Source organism: Eucyclogobius newberryi, unplaced genomic scaffold, assembly GCF_026437365.1.
Source record: "Eucyclogobius newberryi isolate DKJ021-1_F unplaced genomic scaffold, fEucNew1.0.hap1 SCAF_5, whole genome shotgun sequence".
Taxonomy (NCBI): Eukaryota; Metazoa; Chordata; class Actinopteri; order Gobiiformes; family Gobiidae; genus Eucyclogobius; species Eucyclogobius newberryi.
Window position 1 is genome coordinate 42,690,719 of NW_027316167.1, and position 23,304 is coordinate 42,714,022.

At 50.4% G+C, this 23,304-nt stretch overlaps 1 protein-coding gene across 1 annotated transcript in view; it reads left to right on the forward strand.

Annotated features, from left to right (window-relative positions):
- Positions 1 to 23,304, forward strand: part of cfap70 (cilia and flagella associated protein 70) — a 90,771-nt gene that overhangs the window by 37,566 nt on the left and 29,901 nt on the right. Inside the window, exons 2-19 of the mRNA XM_072464658.1 lie at positions 2,250 to 2,365; positions 2,430 to 2,562; positions 8,262 to 8,445; positions 10,024 to 10,119; positions 10,185 to 10,297; positions 10,877 to 11,050; positions 11,305 to 11,487; positions 11,559 to 11,653; positions 12,680 to 12,749; positions 12,803 to 12,937; positions 13,428 to 13,544; positions 13,799 to 13,890; positions 13,951 to 14,011; positions 17,372 to 17,551; positions 18,028 to 18,159; positions 18,434 to 18,556; positions 20,996 to 21,129; positions 21,214 to 21,329. Of these exons, the coding sequence (XP_072320759.1) occupies positions 2,250 to 2,365; positions 2,430 to 2,562; positions 8,262 to 8,445; positions 10,024 to 10,119; positions 10,185 to 10,297; positions 10,877 to 11,050; positions 11,305 to 11,487; positions 11,559 to 11,653; positions 12,680 to 12,749; positions 12,803 to 12,937; positions 13,428 to 13,544; positions 13,799 to 13,890; positions 13,951 to 14,011; positions 17,372 to 17,551; positions 18,028 to 18,159; positions 18,434 to 18,556; positions 20,996 to 21,129; positions 21,214 to 21,329 (2,254 nt within the window). The remainder of the gene's footprint in view (positions 1 to 2,249; positions 2,366 to 2,429; positions 2,563 to 8,261; positions 8,446 to 10,023; positions 10,120 to 10,184; positions 10,298 to 10,876; positions 11,051 to 11,304; positions 11,488 to 11,558; positions 11,654 to 12,679; positions 12,750 to 12,802; positions 12,938 to 13,427; positions 13,545 to 13,798; positions 13,891 to 13,950; positions 14,012 to 17,371; positions 17,552 to 18,027; positions 18,160 to 18,433; positions 18,557 to 20,995; positions 21,130 to 21,213; positions 21,330 to 23,304) is intronic.

The window sequence follows — 23,304 nt, forward strand, 5'->3', positions numbered from 1 at the left end:
TATACAGTACATACAGTATATACATATGTACATATACAGTAGATACATATACATATATACATATACAGTACATACAGTATATACATATGTACATATACAGTACATACATATACATATATACATATACAGTACATACAGTATATACATATATACATATACAGTACATACAGTACATACATATACATATATACATGTACAGTACATACAGTATATACATATATACATATACAGTACATACAGTATATACATATATACATATACAGTACATACAGTATATACATATACATATACAGTACATACAGTATATACATATACATATACAGTACAGAGCAAAAGTTTGGACACACCTTCTCATTCAAAGAGTTTTCTTTATTTTCATGACAATGACAATTGTAGATTCACACTGAAGCATCAAAACTATGAATGAACATGTGGAATTATATACTTAAAAAAGTGTGAAACAACTGAAAAAATGTCTTATATTCTAGGTTCTTCAAAGTGTCTCCACCTTTAGCTTTGCTTAGTGCATTCTCTAGATGAGCTTCAAGAGGTCGTCACCTGAAATGGTCTTCATCAGTCCTGAAGGAGTTCAGACGCTCAGCACTTTAGGCCCTTTTGTCTTCACTCAGGGTGTGTCCAAACTTTTACTCTGTACTGTAAGATCTACTAGAAAACACACCTTTTTAAAAATGTAATAAAGATGAGGGGAGTGGTCTCCTGCCTGAGGGGAGTGGCTCAAATAGTCCGTGTCCAGGGTGAGATGGGTCAGTTGTGATCCGACCTGCTCGTCCCAGAGTCCTGGAAACCGCAGGAAGTACATCCTCTGCTGGGCCTTCTTGATGAGGAGCTGATGGTGGCTCCTCCCACTTGAGGTCCTGGTGATGGTGGAGCAGAGGAAGAGGAGGGGGGGGGACTCATCCCCGTCCGAGATGAGCCCGATGAGGGTGGTGTCGTCATGGTGATGTGGGTGGTGTCGTCCGCAAACTTAATCAGTTTTACAGAGTCGTGGCTGGAGGTTCAGCAGTTTGTGTACAGGGAGAAGAGCACGGGAGAAAGTACACAGCCCTGTGGAGAACCTGTGCTGATAGTCCCAGTGTCTGAGACATTCTTCCTCAACCGCACACACTGACTCCATCAGGAAGTCAGTGCTCCCCCTGCAGGTGGAGTCAGTTTGATGGCGTTGTCCACAGACCTGTTGGCTCTGTAGGTGAACTGCAGGGGGTCCAGGAGGGGTCCAGCAGGGGGTCCAGCAGGGGTCCAGCAGGGGGTCCAGCAGGGGTCCAGCAGGGAGGAGGTGAAGGACTTGAGGTGTGGGAGGACCAGGCGCTCAAATAACTTCATGACTACAGACGTCAGTGCCACAGATCTGTAGTCATTAAGTCCAGTGATCCGGGGCTTCTTGGGGACAGGGACAATGATGGACGACTTGAAGCTGGGACATGGTATGACTCCAGGAGGTGTTAAAAACGCCAGTGAAGACAGGGGCCAGCTCGCCTGCACAGTGTCTTAAGGTGGCCGGGGTGACACGTCTGGTCCAGCAGCTTTTCGCGGGTTGGATTTGGGGAATAGTCTGCACACTTCCTGTTCCTGTGAGAGGGGTGGGGGAGGTGGGGGGGACCGGGTTTGGGATGGCAGAGGGGGCCACAGTGGGGGAGGGGGAGTCAAATCTGCAGTAGAAGGTATTTAGTTGTTGGGCCAGTTTTCTGTCATCTGCAGAAGGGGGGGCTCTGGGCTTGTGGTTTGTGAGAAGCCGGAGCCCACTCCACACAGAGGCGGGGCCACTCCACACAGAGGCGGGGCCACTCCACACAGAGGCGGGGCCACTCCACACAGAGGCGGGGCCACTCCACACAGAGGCGGGGCCAATCCACACAGAGGCGGGGCCAATCCACACAGAGGCGGGGCCACTCCACACAGAGGCGGGGCTGTTGTTTGAGAACTGCTGCTTCAGAAGCGTGTTGTAATGGGCTCTAGCTCTCGTCACCTCCTGCTAAATCCATACAAGGGGCTGAGATTCCCCTTGTTAAAATCGCCCAGGATTAAGGAGTCTGGGAAGGTTTGCTCTGCACTTCTGATCTGCTCCGCGAGCACGTGCTCCGCCTCCTGCGCGCTCGGTGGGATGTAAACAGCAGCCAGAATAAACGAGGCAAACTCAAGCGGCGAAAAAAAGTTGATGAAGAGATATTCCAGATCAGGTGCAGTGTTTGGAGATCACTGTCACGTCTGAAGACCCGGCGTTGTTGATATAGAAACAAACTCCTCCGCCGCACAGCTTCCCGGAGAGGACCTTTGTCTATCAGCTCGGAGCAGCTGAAAACCCTCTAGCTCCAGGCGCAATCCGGGACGGATTCGTCCAGTTTGTTGGGTAAAGAGTTCACGTTGGTTTGGAAGATTCTAGGTAATGGTGTACGTGTGCCTCGCTTCCTCAGCGCGCCAGCCCGTCTTCCTTTTCTGCGGCATCTCACGGTTTTAGCCAAAATAGTAGCTATTTCTGCAGCAGATGCTAAAAAAACTGGAACTTTATCCATAGGAGTTGTGGTCCGGATGGAGCTCTTCACGGGTGTAAGAGCAGACACACAATTTACGAACAAAAACAGACAAAACCAAGGCAACCATTCGCGGCGCCATCTTGCGTATTATCCATAAGATAATATGACAATAATAATAAGAAATATAGCCGCAAGCGGCAAAGATCAGCGATCGCCACACCGCAGCCACGCCGCAAGAGGAGGGGGCGTGGCTAACGCGCCCCAATTGTCCTTTTATTACATCTACTGCTGAATCTGTGTCACATCTTCCACCCTTTGTTTTACATCAAAAAGCAATTTTATTTTGAATTCTTGGCAAAATGAGACACCGTGACTCTTTGAATAAAAATGTTTATAACTTTTACCCCTGAAGATGAGTCTCACCAAATCTCAGGTTAATAGGGCAAACGCCCTGAGGGGGAGGAGTTCGTGAAAGTCTAAAGTGTAAACATGTTCTGGTGATTTCCCCATTGGAATAACATGGGAGGTTTTGGTCATCGCTACGGCAAAACCATAACAATTATGACATGGGTCTCATTGACTTTTTTGATTTGATGGGGATGCTAAAATTGAATTATATACTCTGAGCTAAACTAAACATTTAACCTCCATATCAAATCTGTAGGGGGCGCTGTGGCGCCAAATTATTTTATTTAACTTCAAGTAGGTTTAGGGCAAAGAGTTTAACAACTGATTCTAATTTGACGCAATTCAGACTTTATCTCGGATGTCCCACTCCTCAGCACCATTTTCACCAAATTTCAGCTTTCTAGGGCCACGCCCTGAGGGGGAGGAGTTCATAAAAGTACGACGTTTGTAAAAACTCCCGAGTCATGCTTAGCCATTTTTGAAGCAATATGGCCGACATTTGGTTGGGCGGACGGCGTTGCCGTAATAATATTTTTTACTTCTCTTTTCACCATCTACCTCTGCGCCAAATTTCATGATTCTACGATCAGATTTTTTTTGGGTCATTTCCTATCTCTCAATGCATTTTTGGTACATTTGGGGGCGTACATTTTTTTTATTTTAGAAAAGGGGAATAGCCAGAATGTAGAGAGGCACGATTTTTAGAGGTGTGAACATTTTGGTGACTTTTCGTCAATGTCACTGGGTGAAAAATAGGGGGGTTGGTCCCGAGAAGAAGAAGAAAAAAATAATTCAATTCAATGTGTTTTTGTAAGGCCCAAAATCACAACAACAGTTTCCTCTGAGGGCGACAGTGAAAAATGAATCAACAATGTCTGTGGTGGCGAGGGACGATGTCCCAGAGTCCTCTGTCCTCAGACTCTCCTTCTCGACCAGGAAAAACTACAAAAAAACTCCTTTGGAAAAGTAGAAACCTGGAGGAGTTCCAGTGAAGGAGAGATCCGACTCTCACAGACGTGAGGGAAACTGGAGCTGGAGCCACTTTTCAGGCAGATGAGGGACCGTCCACACGGGGCAGGGACACTTCACCAGGAGAGGGACATCTGGGTCCACAGGTCCTCAGGAGTGAGAGAAAGAAAAAGAAGGTGGTGAACAGTTTGCAAGTGGAATCAAAAAATAAATATTGTTTGATAGAATAAGTCAGAAGAAGAGGACAGAGCTCAAGGTGTCATACTTCCCCCAGCACAGTTGCTGCTAGGGCAGCGGAGCTGAAACTGTGGGTTTGTATTTCTGTTCATAACTACTCTGACCATAAGTCATTTTGAAGAGGAACGTTTTAAGCCTGGACTTAAATGAAGAGACTGTGTCAGCATATTTAACATGGGTCGGGAGCTGATTCCATAACACAGGAGCTTGGGAGCTAAACGCTCTACCTCCTACAGTACTTTTAGAGACTCTTGGCACCACCAGAAGGCTCTACCTCCTACAGTACTTTTAGAGACTCTTGGCACCACCAGAAGGCCGGCATTCTGAGAGTGAAGAGCTCTGTTTGGATGATATGGTTCTATAGCATCTTTGAGGTAGGATGGGGCCATGTCATTTATGGCTTTGTAGGAGAAAGAAGAATAATATTCTGATGCGAAAACAATGTTTCCCAATTTTCAAATATCATAAACTATATATTTTCGGAAAGCGCTCGCGCTTTCCTACCTCATGGTGTGGGTCCCTGGTCACTGACGGGTACTTTCGCTAATTTTGAGTGGGCTCCGCCCACTTTGTGTTTTTGGCCCTCTAAACAGTAATAATGTTCAATTTTTGCACTACATGCTTATATGCACGGAACATGCAAGAGATGGGGAACGTATTCGTGAGCTACTTAGCGCAAATGAGTGCTTTAGTTTTGTTTAGTGCGCACTTTTGCACTTTTACCGTTTACAATGGTAATGTTCCATTTTCCTACTACTAATTAGTCTGCACGGGGCGTAGTGAGTGTTTGGAAGTGGGCGAGCGCTTCGCACGGCCTTACGGGACTAATAAGCCTCTCGCAGCTTGTGGCGCTCGGGCCTAATTAGAGGTTAAATTGACAAATTAAACTCACAAGAAATCATTTTTTAAAATGCTCTTCACCAAACATTATGAAGTTCAAATTCTTTACAAAATATCTGTAGAAAAAGAGGAAAATACTGGATCCATTTGAGAACAAATCAAAACATGAACTATTGAAATAACAAAGAACAGATTCAAAGTGCAATTAAAAGACTTAGAAACACTAAGTCTCCAGGAGATGGCTTCACCTCAGAGTGTATAAAGCTCTAAAGACACACCTTAGAGTGTATACAGCTCTAAAGACACACCTCAGAGTGTATAAAGCTCTAAAGACACACCTCAGAGTGTATAAAGCTCTAAAGACACACCTCAGAGTGTATAAAGCTCTAAAGACACACCTCAGAGTTATAAAGCTCTAAAGACACACCTCAGAGTGTTATAAAGCTCTAAAGACACACTTAATCCTTTGCTTTGATCAGATTTTAACCGGGAACTTAATAAAACTCCTCCCCTCCTCGTGTGAAAGAGGACATCATGTCCCTCATGTCCCTCATGTCCCTCATGTCCCTCATGTCCATCATGTCCCTGATACTTAAAGAAGTGAAGGAGCGACTGGACTGTGCCTCATAAAGACTATTTCTATTCTGAATGTGACTATCGTATATACATCTCAATTATGTCCAAAAGAATTTAACAAATCCTCCCAAACTGAATCCACAAAGATCAGACACAGAACGACAAACACAAGACGACTTCATTAGCAAGAACCACGCAACCACAAGATGTGAAAACAACAATTATTTAATGATGAGATAGAAGTTGGTGATCCATGGCGGCTGAAGTGGGACGGCTGGGACGTCTCTGCCATGGGCCCAGCCGGTTTAGGACCTGCCTCTTGGATGACGGGAGAACAGAGTGGACTGAGGTGCTGTAAGAAGGCTTCTGGGTGATAGAGGTTTGGTCTGAAGATGGAGTTAGAGGCGTGATGCATTTCCTTCATGACAATGATCAAATGTCTGGATACAAACTGAATGTACAAAAAACTTTTTATCTCACTGGAAAATGAAAAATGGAACTTTATCCCTTTCTTAAAATCTACGTCAAAGGATGAAACTTTAAAAATTCATGTTTTACCCATATTTCTCTATCTGTTCCATCCCCGGCTGTTTGATGAGTGGAATAAAACAGTCTCTAGATTTATATGCCAAAGCAAGAAAGGACAAATCTGATTTAAAACTTTACAATTAGCAAAATAATGAGGTTGGGGTTTAAATTAGAGCTTCACTGTTGTGACCCAGAATATGAAGCTCAATGGAAATATATTGAGTGTAAACATCCATCCATCTTCTTCCACTTTATCCGGGGCCGGGTCAAGGGGGCAGCAGTCTAAGCAGGGACTCCCAGACTTCCCTCTCCCCAGACACTTCCTCCAACTCCTCCAGGGGGGATCCTTAGGCGTTCCCAGGCCAGAGAGACATAGTCCCTCCAAACTGTCCTGAGTCTTCCATGGGACCTCTTCAGGTATGGCCAAAACACCTCCCCAGGGAGGTGCCCTGGAGGCATCCGGACTAAAAACACTGAACATGAGGTTCTATCGGTCAGATTCTCCTCTCCAGGACCTGGAATAGACCTTACGGGAGGCTGAGGAGTGTGATCCCTCTGTAGTTGGAACACACCCTCCGGTCCCCCTTCTTGAACAGAGGGACCACCACCCCGGTCTGCCAGTCCAGAGGCACGGTCCCCGACCGCCACGCGATGTTGCAGAGACGTGTCAACCAAGACAGTCCTACAACATCCAGATACTTTAGGTCCTCAGGATCTCATCCACCCCTGGAGCCACAGAGGAGTTTGCCAACAACCTCAGTGACTTCAGCTTGGGTGATGGATGAGCCAGCCTCTGAGTCCTCAGTCTCTGCTTCCTCTTCATAAGACGTGACTGAGGGATTAAGGAGGTCCTGACAGTATTCCTTCCAACGTCCAAAAACATCCCCAGTCGAGGTCAGCAGGTCTCCACCAGCACCATGAAGGGTGTTGGTGAAGCACTACTTCCCCCTCCTGAGGCGCCGGACGTTTGCCAGAATTTCTTTGGGGTTGACCGATAGTCCTCCTCCATGGCCTCCCCAAACTCCCCCCAGCCCCAGGTTCTTGCCTCTGCGACAGTACAAGCTGCGGCTCACCTTGCCCGCTCAGGAGTCCTACAAGCCAAAAAGGCCTGATAGGCCTCCTTCTTCCGCCTGACGACATCCCTTACTTCCGGTGTGTCTACCACCGGGTTCGGGGGTTGCCGCTGCGACAGGAACCGGAGACCTTGCAACCACAGCTCTGAGCATCCGCATTGACAGTGGAGGTGGAGAATATGGTCCACTCTGACTCATACTCAATGTCCCCAGTCTCCCCCGGGATCTGGGAGAAGATCTCCCTGAGGTGTGAGTTGAAGACCCTGGGGACAAAGGACTCCTTCGCAAGACAATCCCAACAGACCCTCACAATGCACTTGGGTCTGCCAAGTCTGTCTGGCTTCCTCCTCCGCCAGAGGATCCAACTCACCACAAGGTGGTGATCGGTTGACAGCTCTGCCCCTCTCTTTCTGGAGGTCAGATGACACGACAACAAATATGTTCATTGACCTCCGGCCTGTGTCCTGGTGCCACGTGCACTGATGGACCTTGTGCTTGAACACAGTGTTCGTTATGGACAATCCGTGGCTATCAAAGAATAACTGTATAATAACTGAACACCGCTCGGGTTCAGATCGGGGAAGCCGTTCTTCCCGATCACCCCTCCCCAGGTGTCACTGTCATTGTCCACGTGGGCGGTGAAGTCCCTCAGTAGAACAACGGAGTCCCCGGACTGAAAGAAGGCCGGACTCCAAGAAGGACTCCAAGAAGGCCGGGTCCTCTGCACTGCTGTTCAGCCCATAGGCCTCTCGTTCACTGGGTGAACTCCAACACATGGTGGCTGAGCTGTGGGGCTTTAAGCCCACACCAGCCCATAAGTGGCATTTATTAGAGATTTTATGGGGATTTCTGTCAAATATAGTAATCACCTGTAAATAAAACTGAGCTGTTGACATTTGAAATCAAGAACATGAACGAGGCCGATCTTATTCCCATAAACATTATGTTAAGTTGATGAAAAAAATAAGCCATGATTTTTCATCGTGCGGTTCAGAGCTAAAACTTGTTACATTTTTTGTGTTTTATCAGTTTATATTTCGCTGTCGCTGCTGTATGTTTGTGAAATGTGTTCACTGAGCAACAAAATCTCCTCTGATGTATTATTTCTCTGTTTGTCTCATTTTTGTGCATATACTTGTAGAAAGGGCGTAAAGCGGAGTTCCAGAGCTTTGTGAAGGTGGAGGTGGACGGGACAGTGTTGGGCGAGTCCGAGAAGACGGCGCTGGACACGTCTCATAACTGCTTTAACTATGAGTACAGCTGCAGCTTCCAGTGCTCCCGGGACCCACAGGCCATCGCCGAGCTGGCCAGGAAACTGCTCATCGGTAAGAATCAGAAGAAGAAGAATCAGAAGAAGAAGAAGAAGACATTTCCAAGGTGCTCAGCAACATTAGCGGGGGTGAAGCTAACTGGAGGCACGACTCTGTCGCTCCAGGTCCACTGTAATCTGAGCTTTAAAGAACTATGTATTATTATAGTTGGAACGTGTGTGTTCACGATGTTAAGAAACACCCAAACAAGCCCATGATGCTCTTATTGATCTCAGGCTCCATCAGGTTCAGTTCTGGAGTAGTCGGAACCTTCTGTGGCTAGTGCTGCATTCACGGGGCCCTCAAGAGCCGGAGATGAGAAGAGTTCTTTGCATTTATGATCTTCTATCTCGGACAGTCAGGATTTGATGTCCGATTTAGATTTTTGATGCTCCTCACAGCTGCAGCTCCTCACAGCTCCTCACAGCAGCTCTAACTAAGCATGTGCAGAGGAGAAGAGAAGCTCTAACTAAGCATGTGCAGAGGAGAAGAGAAGCTCTAACTGAGCATGTGCAGAGGAGAAGAGAAGCTCTAACTGAGCATGTGCAGAGGAGAAGAGAAGCTCTAACTGAGCATGTGCAGAGGAGAAGAGAAGCTCTAACTGAGCATGTGCAGAGGAGAAGAGAAGCTCTAACTGAGCATGTGCAGAGGAGAAGAGAAGCTCTAACTGAGCATGTGCAGAGGAGAAGAGAAGCTCTAACTGAGCATGTGCAGAGGAGGAGAGAAGCTCTAACTGAGCATGTGCAGAGGAGAAGAGAAGCTCTAACTGAGCATGTGCAGAGGAGAGAAGCTCTAACTGAGCATGTGCAGAGGAGAGAAGCTCTAACTGAGCATGTGCAGAGGAGAGAAGTCTGTTTGTAGCTCAGGCTGTTCATGTTTATGATGATTAGATGTTAGTTACAACATAGAGCTTCTTTGTCATGATTGGTCGGTGAAGTGAGACGTTTCAGCAGTGTTACAGCTCAGATGGTTTGGCTCTTCACTCAGGCTCAGTCGGACTTCAGAGGGTTTTTTCTCTTTTGAGTGCAAATGTTATCCACAGATTATAGTCTGCTGCCCATCCATAAAAGTCACTGCACACTGCTGACAGGAGCCGACAGGAGCCGACAGGCGCCTCCCAGTGCTCGCCATGCAGCTCTGCACCTTAATCCCTGCACTTTGCACTGTACCTGTGTCTGCTGCCCCCTTGTGGCTGAACAAGCTGATGTGAACAGACTAAACCAGAGCAGACACAGGAAGAGGAGCAGCTCCAGTGGAAGGATCCACCCATTCCCATATATTCATATATTCATATATATTCTTATATATTCTTATATATTCTTATATATTCTTATATATTATTATATATTCTTATATATATTATCTTGTGATGTCCATGGCCAGTCCCAGTCTGTCCTCGGTCACATTTGTCTTTTAAACCGACTAAAGTGAAACTAAAGTGATCTTTACGTCAACTAAAGATAGATTTGTGGCCCTGCTATGAAACGTAAAATATGAATATTGGTGTTAACAAATATTGGTCAAATATCTGTATCGGCTCCAGCCCAATGTGGACGAGTCTGGACCATCCACAGAGCTTTGTGTCCTGTGCAGTGACCGTGATGGACTTCCTGCCCGAGGAGAAGAAGGCCGAGGTCAGGAGCAGCGTGCTGGGCCAGGCTGTGCTGGACCTGCTGCCCGTCCTGCAGGGTAACGCTCTGGACACACCTCACATGTGTTTGACCAGTGGCACTGATCGTGTTTGTGATCGTCAGGCCGGACCAGCCTCTCACGCAGGGTGGCCCTCGGGTCAGGGGCCAGCAGAGGGGCCCTCGGGTCAGGGGCCGTTCTCAGCACAAGCCCCGAGACCAGCCCCAAGGCTCTTACTGTAAGTCTGCACCGAGGTAACGCCCTGTCCATGTCCTGTCCCTGCCCTGTCCCTTACCCTGTCCCTTTCCCTTACCCTGCCCTGTCCATGTCCCTTACCCTGCCCTGTCCATGTCCATTGCCCTGTCCATGTCCCTTACACTGTCCATGTCCCTTACCCTGTCCATGTCCCTTACCCTGCCCTGTCCATGTCCCTTACCCTGCCCTGTACATGTCCATTACCCTGTCCATGTCCTGTCCATGTCCCTTACTCTGTCCATGTCCCTTACCCTGTCCATGTCCCTTACCCTGCCCTGTCCATGTCCCTTATTCTGTCCATGTCCATGTCCCTTATTCTGTCCATGTTTCTGTCCTTACACTGCTGTGTCTCTGCCCCTGTCCCTGCCCTATCCTGTCCTGCCCTGTCCCTGTCCTGGAACGTCCTCATGGAACCTCCATCTCCAGAGACAACGTTCCAAATTTTGGTCTCTATGGACACCATAAAGTAACTGTGACTGGTGTCCACTCTGGTGTCCACTCTGGTGTCCACTCTGGTGTCCACTCAGGTGTCCACTCTGGTGTCCACTCTGGTGTCTTACAGCCCTCCCTGGACGTGGAAGTGGACGTGTCAGAGGCGCTGGTGTCTGCAGAGGCCCTGTCCTCCTGTAACCTCCTGAGGGTCACTCTGGAGACGGCCTTCTCTGTCCCGGAGTCCTGGACCCTGTCCTCTGGCTCCTCCCACACTGCAGCGCTGGAGGTCCCGGTCACTGCTGAGGTTCTTTTAAACACAAACATGATGACCAAACGCTCTTTCCCCTGTGGGTTGTCCTGATGTCCAACTCTGACCTTTAACATCTGAGTGATAAATAACATTTAGCCGTGTGATGTTCAGGTCAAGTCGGATGACCAGCACTTTTCTGACCCTCTTCAGTTTGTGCTCAGACAAAATTCTCCATTTGCATCAAAAAATGAAGGAGAAATACATCAAAACAGAGGAAGCTAAAAGCGCTCCTGCCGTGTGCTCCTCAGAGGAACCAGCTGCTGGTGTTCGGGGCCGGAGCGGTCAGAGCTGGAGGGGCCCCAGAGCCAGATGGGCGTCAGAAGAAGAGGCCCTTCCTGCCTCAGCTGCTGCCAGAAAACACTTTTGTGCCCGGAGCCTTCATACGCTCGGAGTCCATCCAGAATGAAGACGGGGAACTCACCAGCGAGGAGGTGAAAGGAGACGTCCTCAGGACCAACGTCTCTGAGACACAGTGTCTCAAGCCCCTCCCTCTTCTCCTCAGGACCGCTACTTCCGCGAGGAGGCGGAGACCAAAAAGAACCGTGTGCGCTGGGACGTGGAGATGTGCTGCTTTCTGAACGGAGATGCCACAGACAGGTCAGAGGTCAGGTCTGCAGACAGGTCAGAGGTCAGGTCAGCAGACAGGTCAGAGGTCAGGTCAGAGGTCAGGTCTGCAGACAGGTCAGAGGTCAGGTCAGCAGACAGGTCAAAGGTCAGGTCTGCAGACAGGTCAAAGGTCAGGTCTGAGGTCAGGTCTGCAGACAGGTCAGAGGTCAGGTCGGAGGTCAGGTCAGAGGTCAGGTCTGCAGACAGGTCAGAGGTCAGGTCAGCAGACAGGTCAGAGGTCAGGTCAGAGGTCAGGTCTGCAGACAGGTCAGAGGTCAGGTCAGCAGACAGGTCAGAGGTCAGGTCAGCAGAAAGGTCAGAGGTCAGGTCAGAAGATAGGTCAGAGGTCAGGTCAGAGGTCAGGTCAGAGGTCAGGTCAGAGGTCAGGTCAGAGGTCAGGTCAGAGGTCAGGTCAGAGGTCAGGTCGGAGGTCAGGTCTGCAGACAGGTCAGAGGTCAGGTCGGAGGTCAGGTCAGAGGTCAGAGGTCAGGTCTGCAGACAGGTCAGAGGTCAGGTCGGAGGTCAGGTCTGCAGACAGGTCAGAGGTCAGGTCGGAGGTCAGGTCAGAGGTCAGGTCTGCAGACAGGTCAGAGGTCAGGTCAGAGGTCAGGTCTGCAGACAGGTCAGAGGTCAGGTCAGAGGTCAGGTCGGAGGTCAGGTCAGAGGTCAGGTCTGCAGACAGGTCAGAGGTCAGGTCAGAGGTCAGGTCAGCAGACAGGTCAGAGGTCAGGTCAGAGGAGGTGTCTGCTGGACACGCGTGGGAGAAGGTCCAGTCACAGTCTGAGAACCAAAGTAACAAAAAACACTCATGAACACTTAACATACAGATTATACCTGAATACAGAGGTCCTGGTCCTGGTCCTGGTCCTGGTCCTGATCCTGGCTCTGGTCCTGATCCTGGCTCTGGTCCTGGTCCTGGTCCTGGTCCTGATCCTGGCTCTGGTCCTGATCCTGGCTCTGGTCCTGGTCCTGGTCCTGGTCCTGGTCCTGGTTCTGATTGTGGTTCTTGTGGTTTAGGCTGCGTGGGACGATCACTAAATGTCGCCTGTGGCCAGTGGAGCTCATGTCGACGGTCAGTGATAAAATGGTAAAAGTCCTGACCCTGTGGTGTTTCTGACCCGTGTGTTTGTCCCGGGTCAGTCTGAGGAGAACCCAGAGACCTCCTCTCATGGAGTGGCCTTTGTGGACATGGGCCCCCTGCTGTTCCCAGGAGCCACTCGCATCAGAGGAGCCTCCTGCGTCCAGCCCTTCTCCTCAAAGCTCCTCTCAGACAAGGTGAGTCCTGCACTGCCCCCTCTGGTGGCTGAAGGCATTGCCATGGCAACTGTGACCTGTGTGTTTAGAGAAGGTTAGAGTCCCAGGCTCTGCTCCTGCTCCTCCTCTTCTCTGCTTCTCCTCCTCCTCCTGCTCCGCTCCTGCTCCTCCTCCTGCCCCTCCTCCTGCTCCTCCTCCTGCCCCTCCTCCTGCTCTTCCTTCTGCTCCTCCTCCTGCTCCTCCTCCTGCTCAGCTCCTCCTCCTCCTCCTCCTGCTCCTCCTCCTGCTCTGCTCTGGCTCCGCTCCTGCTCCTCCTCCTGCTCCTCCTCCTGCTCAGCTCCTCCACTTCCTCCTGCTCCTCCTCCTGCTCAGCTCCTCCTCCTCCTCCTGCTCCTCCTCCTGCTCAGCTCCTCCTCCTCCTGCTCCTCCTCCTGCTCCTGCTCCTCCTCCTGCTTTTACCTGATAAAGATGTTGAGTTTTATGGTGAGTTTTGGGGTGTTTTGTGTTCAAGGCCAAGCGAAGTGTAAGTGTGTTGAAGGAGCGCGCTAAAGGAGCTGCTGCAGCTCGATGCTCCTCAGCAGCTCCTGGGAGCAAGAAGGCCACAGGGAGAAAGGGCTCTGCGAGGAGGGTAAGACATCCTGCACTTCTGAAAGTGCGTAACCAAAGGGCTCCAGATGAACCACTCTGCTCCTCTGAACTGCACAGAAACAGGTGAAGGGAGCAGCTGAGGGAGCAGCTGAGGGAGCAGCTGAGGGAGCAGCTGAGGTCACGCCTGAAACGGACCTAACTCGTATCACACAAGCAAATGTAACTTTACATTTACAAATACATGACATATTCTCTCTATGCAAATGTTTAAGCTTCAGTAAACGTCGTGTCCAGGTGTTTTCTGAGTCCAGGACCTACGTTCTCCTGGAGCTTTCTCTGGAGAAGCCGTTAATACCCAAAATATCCCCTGAGGAACTGTCCAGAAGGTAAAGGAGCCGGAGCAGAACAAGAGCGAGTCAGACCAGTAACTCCTCCTCTTTACACAGACTGAAGGCGCTGGTCCCTCCCAAAGCTCCGCCTCCTGAAGGGCCCTCCAAAGCTGAAAGGGTCAACCTCTGTTTACTACTACTGCTGCTGCTGCTGCTGCTGCTGCTACTACTACTACTACTACTACTACTACTGCTACTACTATTACTACTACTACTATTACTACTACTAATACTACTGCAGTGGTAGTAGGGTTAGCCTAACCCTGAGTTTAGCTGGAGAAAGTTGTTTTGCCTCCACACACTGATCTGTTGCACCAGCAGGAGGCCCTCTGGCACCAGCAGGAGGCCCTCTGGCACCAGCAGGAGGCCGGTCCACACACTGATCTGTTGGATGCAGTGACAGAGTGAATCCACTGGTCCATATTCACCTGTGACAGTGAAACATAGATCTGACTCGTCTGCATTTTGTGGACACATTTTCACTGCGTGTCATGTGACCTAACGGCAGCATGTAGAGGTTGAACTGAAGGGGTCCCAGGACTGACCCTTGGGGCACCCCACAGGTCAGGGGCATGTGGTCTGAGACACAAAGTACTTCCTGTCTTCCAGATAGGACCTTAACCAGTTTAGGGCGGGGCCAGTGATGCCCACCCAGTCCTCTAGTCCAGGGGTGGCCAACCAGTTTGAGTCTAAGAGCCACATTTTTTACTGTGTTACTGCAAAGAGCCACATCATACACATGGCACATGAACATCACCCCATCCCTTCCTCTTCCCACACACACACACACACACACACACACACACACACACAGTCCGTCTCCTTTGCACACTTTGCACCAGGTCAGGCAGCGTTTAGGACGTACTCTGCAGGGTCAGGGTCAGTCTGTCCAAGTGACACAGCATGTCCACCAAAAAGGCCGATCCATAATCCACTCGACGTCCGAGAGCTGGGGATAGTCCTTGTCCTTCTCTTCCATGAACAGTTTCACGGCATCCAAGAGCTCAAAGAAGCGAGCGAGCACCTTGCCTTTGACAGACACCTCACAGTGCAGCGGCAGGTCACCTGGAAGTCCTCGGTCCAGCTCAGCCATGAGATTTTTGAATCGCCTGTGGTTAAGCGCATGGATGTAGTTGACGATTCCCATCACAGGCTTCATGACGCGAGTTGCTCCCTGTGGATGATGCAGTGGAAATTCCAAAACTCTGGAAACGTTTGGTCAGCTTTGCACAGCCCCACAAGTCCGTTCACAGATCCGGCGCTCCATTTGTGGCTATTGCAGTTGGCTTCGGTATGGGCAGATTCATTATTTCTTTCACATCTATGCCACGGGTTCTTCTTTGATCACACAATCTTTTGACACAGACCGTACAAATATTGCCAGCTGAGGCTTGTCTTGTATGTCACAACTCTCGTCCAATGCGACACAAAAATAAATTGATTTGATGATTTGATTAAAATACTCACTTGCTTGAAGGCTTGAGTCCAGCTGTGATTCAATAGCCGTGTTAATGTCCCATATTCTGTGTTCAACAGTGTGGCGGGACAGTTGGACGTCTGATACCATTTGTTTTAGTTTGTCGTTTTCAGGAGACAAGATTTCAACAACGTCACTGAGGCATTTTTTAACAAACTCCCCTTCATTGTACGGCTTTTTAACCCGTGCAATGTTCCAAGCCAGTGGATACGATGCAAGTGACAGTCTCTGAGTGCTTCGTAAGTTTTGGGAAGAACTGTACCTTTTTTTCTGCCTGACTTTTAAAAGTGTCCAACTTGTGCTTGCGAAATTCAGTTCCTTTTGGAAATTCCTTATCGATGTTAACATGGAGTGAGCTGAAGTGGCGCTGAAGAATTGAAGCTTTGAAATGTGCTAATGACGTCTGACATATCAGGCAGAATGGATTGCCATTACGTTCAACAAAAAAACATAAACTTTCCCACTCTGTTAAAAACGTCCTGTGCTCATCATTTTTTCCTGCCATTTGGAGAGAGCAAAATAAACACCTGCTTTGCGGAATGCGCGTTTGACGAAAATACCATATTCAAGTTCGATATCGGTAGTTTTCTTTTAGATAGTGGACGGAGTCATTTTTATTTATAAATCTTAGAAAAAAGGGAATATTATCATTAAATCGGGCTTTGATTAAAGTCCGCCTCGGCCCACGCCATGACAGTTTACTGTTTACAAGTGAAAATGTGCATGCTGCGCGCTGATTGGTCGACAAAGTTTTTGTGCTCGGTTCTGATTGGCTGCCGAGCCGTGGTCCGGAGAATGCGGAAGCTCCACCTCCGTGCAGTCGCCTGCGCCACACGATGACAATATGATATGAGAGGCGTGCGGTCGAGCGGCGCCAGCACAGTGATCTAGATCGCTGTGCGGAGGATCACCGTGCGGGCGCCTCCGCGCACGCAGAGCGCCGTCTGCACAACACAAACACAAATGTGGATATGCACGTAAAAGAGCCGCATGAAACCAGGCAAAGAGCCGCATGCGGCTCGAGAGCCGCGGGTTGGCCAGGCCTGGTGTAGTCTCTGTAAGAGGGTCCTATGATCGACATTGTCGAAAGCAGCATCAGATCCAACAGAATTAAGACTGGGGCTTTGCCCATGTCAGTGTTCAGGAGGATGTCATTTGTCACCATGACAACAGCAGTCTCAGTGTGATGAGGTCTAAAACCTGTCTTCTGTGAAATGTCGGTAGCACTGGACCAGACTTGCCACACATTGGGCCCCTCAAAGAGCCCGATTCTCTCTTGAGCAGTGCAGTGCTTCACATCTCGTGTTATTGCAAGATTAGTCATGTAAAACGTCAAATTCCGCTCTGTTTAGCACATTTTAGACGAGAACAATGAGGGTCGGCTACAGCATGTTACCGTTGTGACGACACTGATTTTGTGACAGCGGTTAAAGCATTCGGTTACCAAGGCGGTTGCTATGGTGTTTTCTCGGGTTTGGCCGAATTAACTCGTGAAATATTTTTGTCATTGGTTAAAACGAACCGTCCAGACTTTGTTGTGAAAAAATGAAAGCTGTATTCCACTTATTAACAGACGTTGCAGTCCATATTTTACTGTGTGAGTGATGCTAACAAACTGTTCAGCACAGACTTTAGAAATCTGGAGGTCACACATGGAGGCAGCTGTAAATGAACTCAGACTGGTGATGATCTCATGGACAGTTTTGTCAGTTACAGGTGCAAAGTGAGTTAGCTCTAAGTGTCCAGGTGGTTTTAGGGTAATTTTTTGCATCGTGGGATTTATAGCATTACTACTCCTGCTACTACTCCTGCTACTACTACTACTACTACTGCTACTACTACTGCTACTGCTACTACTACTGCTACTGCTACTGCTGCTACTGCTACTGCTACTGCTACTGCTACTGCTACTGCTACTGCTACTGCTACTACTACTACTACTACTACACTACTACCCCAAAGTATCATGCAGCACTAATTCCTCCTCTGTGTTCCGTCCAGGCCGTTCAGAACTTCCATGTTCAGGTTGCAGAGCTGCTCAGCTGTGTTTGTGAGCAGGTGGAGGCGCTGTACGGAGCCGAGCGTTCACTCTCACACGTGAAGCGTGAGCAGCTGAGGGCCGAGGTGATGGGCGGGCTCAGCGCGTGCGGCACATACTCGGCGGTGAAAGAGCAGCTGAAGGTACAGCACTGACACATGTGGGCGGGACCTTCTCCTCCAGAAGAGAAGTGATGTCATTCCTGCTTCGTCCCAGTCATAAAACATCTTCTCTCTGCGCATGGAATCTTTGAATGATTATTTGATTTACTTAAAGTTATAATTTCAATCATCTTAAAATGTTAGAGACATCTTACTTGTGTGCTTGCATATTTATTTGCAAAACTGGCATCATGCTTATTAGCTGTCTGTGCTAAGAATGAGTCACGCCCACTGTTACCAGCAGAGGGCGATAAACTCCTTTCCTGTATCAGAAAGAGTAAAAGGTTTATTGTCATTGTCAGTGAACAAAAGCAAAACTTCACAATCTGGAAACTTGCTTCAGTGAAAAGGTGCAAACAACAATAATAATGGGAGGACACTGGAGGACAGTGGAGGACACTGGAGGACACTGGAGGACACTGCACGGTAACATTTATTCCAGGGCTCTTGTCTTGCAGCTCGCTGTTGTGCGGATGGTTCGTCATAAGATGCAGAGGACTCACAGCATCAATCATCCCCGACAGCTTCAGGACTTTGTCAATAAACTGTACGTGGACCTGGTGGAGGAGATGCACGTGGCTCTCTACAAGGTCAAGAGGAACTCCACAAGCTTAGAGAGTACTCCTGTTACTCGTACTCCTGTTTCTCGTACTCCTGTTGCTCGTACTCCTGTTTCTCGTACTCCTGTTTCTCGTTCTCCTGTTTCTCGTACTCCTGTTTCTCGTACTCCTGTTTCTCGTACTCCTGTTTCTCGTACTCCTGTTTCTCGTACTCCTGTTTCTCGTACTCCTGTTTCTCGTTCTCCTGTTTCTCGTACTCCTGTTTCTCGTTCTCCTGTTTCTCGTACTCCTGTTTCTCTTTCAGATTGATGCAGATGAAGAGGACGTGACAGAGGACTTTCATTTAAGTCAGGCCCAACTCAGAGACTTTGCCAAAGAAGCTCAGTGTGTTGGAGATTATGAGCTGGCTCTTCAGTACTACCAAGAGGTACATCAACTCAGTACTATTACACCAGCCAAAGGTACAAGCTCTTCAGGCACTGAGCCATAAAACACCTACTACTGCTAAATGTACAAGATACTTTTGTGGCTGCAGTAACCGTCATAACAACCATTTTACCATCGAAACTGAACAGAGGAATACTCTCACATACTGAGCACCAGCAGGAGGCCGGTCCATGTTTAGTCCTGACTCTGGCACCAGCAGGAGGCCGGTCCATGTTTAGTCCTGACTCTGGCACCAGCAGGAGGCCGCTCCATGTTTAGTCCTGACTCTGGCACCAGCAGGAGGCCGCTCCATGTTTAGTCCTGACTCTGGCACCAGCAGGAGGCCGGTCCATGTTTAGTCCTGACTCTGGCACCAGCAGGAGGCCGGTCCATGTTTAGTCCTGACTCTGGCACCAGCAGGAGGCCGGTCCATGTTTAGTCCTGACTCTGGCACCAGCAGGAGGCCGCTCCATGTTTAGTCCTGACTCTGGCACCTGCAGGAGGCCGGTCCATGTTTAGTCCTGACTCTGGCACCAGCAGGAGGCCGGTCCATGTTTAGTCCTGACTCTGGGCACCAGCAGGAGGCCGCTCCATGTTTAGTCCTGACTCTGGCACCAGCAGGAGGCCGCTCCATGTTTAGTCCTGACTCTGGCACCTGCAGGAGGCCGCTCCATGTTTAGTCCTGACTCTGGCACCAGCAGGAGGCCGGTCCATGTTTAGTCCTGACTCTGGCACCAGCAGGAGGCCGCTCCATGTTTTAGTCCTGACTCTGGCACCAGCAGGAGGCCGCTCCATGTTTAGTCCTGACTCTGGCACCAGCAGGAGGCCGGTCCATGTTTTAGTCCTGACTCTGGCACCAGCAGGAGGCCGCTCCATGTTTAGTCCTGACTCTGGCACCAGCAGGAGGCCGCTCCATGTTTTAGTCCTGACTCTGGCACCAGCAGGAGGCCGCTCCATGTTTAGTCCTGACTCTGGCACCAGCAGGAGGCCGCTCCATGTTTTAGTCCTGACTCTGGCACCAGCAGGAGGCCGCTCCATGTTTTAGTCCTGACTCTGGCACCTGCAGGAGGCCGGTCCATGTTTAGTCCTGACTCTGGCACCAGCAGGAGGCCGGTCCATGTTTAGTCCTGACTCTGGGCACCAGCAGGAGGCCGCTCCATGTTTAGTCCTGACTCTGGCACCAGCAGGAGGCCGCTCCATGTTTAGTCCTGACTCTGGCACCTGCAGGAGGCCGGTCCATGTTTAGTCCTGACTCTGGCACCAGCAGGAGGCCGGTCCATGTTTAGTCCTGACTCTGGCACCAGCAGGAGGCCGCTCCATGTTTTAGTCCTGACTCTGGCACCAGCAGGAGGCCGCTCCATGTTTAGTCCTGACTCTGGCACCAGCAGGAGGCCGGTCCATGTTTTAGTCCTGACTCTGGCACCAGCAGGAGGCCGCTCCATGTTTAGTCCTTACTCTGGCACCAGCAGGAGGCCGCTCCATGTTTAGTCCTGACTCTGGCACCAGCAGGAGGCCGCTCCATGTTTTAGTCCTGACTCTGGCACCAGCAGGAGGCCGCTCCATGTTTAGTCCTGACTCTGGCACCAGCAGGAGGCCGCTCCATGTTTTAGTCCTGACTCTGGCACCAGCAGGAGGCCGCTCCATGTTTTAGTCCTGACTCTGGCACCTGCAGGAGGCCGGTCCATGTTTAGTCCTGACTCTGGCACCAGCAGGAGGCCGGTCCATGTTTAGTCCTGACTCTGGGCACCAGCAGGAGGCCGCTCCATGTTTAGTCCTGACTCTGGCACCAGCAGGAGGCCGCTCCATGTTTAGTCCTGACTCTGGCACCTGCAGGAGGCCGGTCCATGTTTAGTCCTGACTCTGGCACCAGCAGGAGGCCGGTCCATGTTTAGTCCTGACTCTGGCACCAGCAGGAGGCCGCTCCATGTTTTAGTCCTGACTCTGGCACCAGCAGGAGGCCGCTCCATGTTTAGTCCTGACTCTGGCACCAGCAGGAGGCCGGTCCATGTTTTAGTCCTGACTCTGGCACCAGCAGGAGGCCGCTCCATGTTTAGTCCTTACTCTGGCACCAGCAGGAGGCCGCTCCATGTTTAGTCCTGACTCTGGCACCAGCAGGAGGCCGCTCCATGTTTTAGTCCTGACTCTGGCACCAGCAGGAGGCCGCTCCATGTTTAGTCCTGACTCTGGCACCAGCAGGAGGCCGCTCCATGTTTTAGTCCTGACTCTGGCACCAGCAGGATAATATTGATGACCATGATAAATCCTTTTGGACCATAACGAAAAAGCTCCTGCCAAATAAAATACATAATGAAACATGATTTGTAACAATAACCTATTTAATATGATATTATATTAAAACGTGCAGACGATTAATATTGAGCCCCAAACCCACTCTGTGTCTTTTATAGATGTTATACTGGCCTCGTTTTCTCTTTTGCAGCTGCTGGTCAGAAACCCCAGTGACCCTCAGAACAAGTGTGACTTGGGCAGCCACTACATGCTGAGCGGTCACTTCATGAAGGCCAGAGAGTGTTTCCACGACGCTGTGGCCACAGATCCAGCTCACCAGGCCAGGTGACCAATCCTTTTAAGTCTTCACAACGTTGGCTCTTTGAATGCGTTTGTTTCCACGTGTTAAGCGCTCTGTTGGCCCCTCAGCCTGGTCATGTGCGGCGTGCTGGCAGCCATGTTGGAGCGCCACAGCGACGCTCACACTTTCCTGGAACAAGCCGCCGCGCTGCAGAGCTTTGGAGTGGAGGCCTGGACTCTGCGAGGTTTGACAAAGTCCTCATTTTAACCTCAACTGATGACTATAAAATATATTTGTAGATGTATTTGATTTACTCATGTTATGTGATAAAACATTTATTTAATATTATATAATAATATTATAATTTTGTAAAATTTGGTGGGTAATAGAGGGATCATGATCAGAAAGAGGGGCCCGGCCGGGGCACAGCCCGAAGGAGCGACGTGGGGCCGCCCTCCCGTGGGCCCACCACCTGCAGGAGGATCCATAAGGGGCCGGTGCAGAGAGATCTGGGCGGCAGTCGACGGCAGGGGCCTCGGCGACCAGATCTCCAGACACAGAGACTAACTCTGGGGACATGGAATTTCACCTCGCTGGGGGGGGAAGAGCCTGAGCTTGTGCGGGAGGTTGAGCGATACCGACTAGATATAGCCTCACCTCCAGCACAGTTTGGGCTCTGGAACCCATCTCCTCGAGAGAAGCTGGACGCTCCACTTCTCGGGTGTTGCCCCCGGGGAGAGGCGGCAGGCTGGTGTGGGCTTATAGCCCCTCAGCTCAGCCGCCACGTGTTGGAGTTTACCCCGGTGAACGAGAGGGTCGCGTCCCTCCGCCTTCGGGTGGGGGACATGTCTCTCGCTGTTGTGGCGGCCTACGGGCCAAACAGCAGTGCAGAGTACCCGGCCTTCTTGGAGTCCTTGGGAGGGGGACTGGACAGTGCACCGACCGGGGACTCCGTTGTTCTACTGGGGGACTTCAACGCCCACGTGGGCAATGACAGTGATACCTGGAGAGGGGCGATCGGGAAGAACGGCTTCCCCAATCTGAACCCAAGCGGTGTTCAGTTATTGGACTTCTGTGCCACGGATTGTCCAGAACGAACACCATGTTCAAGCACAAGGTCCATCAGTGCACGTGGCACCAGGACACAGGCCGGAGGTCAATGATCGACTTTGTTGTCGTGTCATCTGCGTGTCTTGGACACTCGGGTGAAGAGAGGGGCAGAGTTGTCAACCGATCACCACCTGGTGGTGAGTTGGATCTACTGGCGGAGGAGGAAGCCGGACAGACTTGGCAGACCCAAGTGCATTGTGAGGGTCTGTTGGGAAGTCTTGTGGAGCCCTTTGTCAGTAGGGTATTCAACTCGCACCTCCGGGAGAGCTTCTCCCATGTCCTGGGGGAGGTTGGGGACATTGAGTCCGAGTGGACCATGTTCTCCGCCTCCATTGTTGATGCGGCTGCTCGGAGCTGTGGTCGCAAGGTCTCCGGTGCCTGTCGTGGCGGCAACCCCTGAACCCGGTGGGGTACACCGGAAGTAAGGGATGCCGTCAGACTGAAGATGGAGGCCTATCAGGTCACTCTGGCTTGTGGGTCTCCGGAGGTCATCGACAGGTATCGGCAGGCCAAGCGAGCTGCGGCTCGTGCTGTCACAGAGGCAAAAACCCGGGCCTGGGAGGAGTTCCGGGAGGCCATGGAGGAGGACTATCGGTCGGCACCAAAGAAATTCTGGCAAACCGTCCGGCGTCTCAGGAGGGGGAAGCAGTGCCTCACCAACACCGTTTATGGAGCGGGTGGACCTCGACTGGGGGTGTCGTCGGACGGTGGAAGGAATACTTTGAGGATCTCCTTAATCCCTCAGTCACGTCTTCCGAAGAGGAAGTAGAGACCGGGGACTCAGAGGCTGGCTCATCCATCACCCAAGCTGAAGTCACTGAGGTTGTTCACAAACTCCTCGGTGGCAGGGCTCCGGGGGTGGATGAGATCCGCCCTGAATACCTAAAGTATCTGGATGTTGTAGGACTGTCTTGGTTGACACGTCTCTGCAACATCGCGTGGGGGTCGGGGACCGTGCCTCTGGACTGGCAAACCGGGGTGGTATCCCTCTGTTCAAGAAGGGGGACCAGAGGGTGTGTTCCAACTACAGAGGGATCACACTCCTCAGCCTCCCGGGTAAGGTCTATTCCAAGGTACTGGAGAGGAGAATCTGACCGATAGTCGAACCT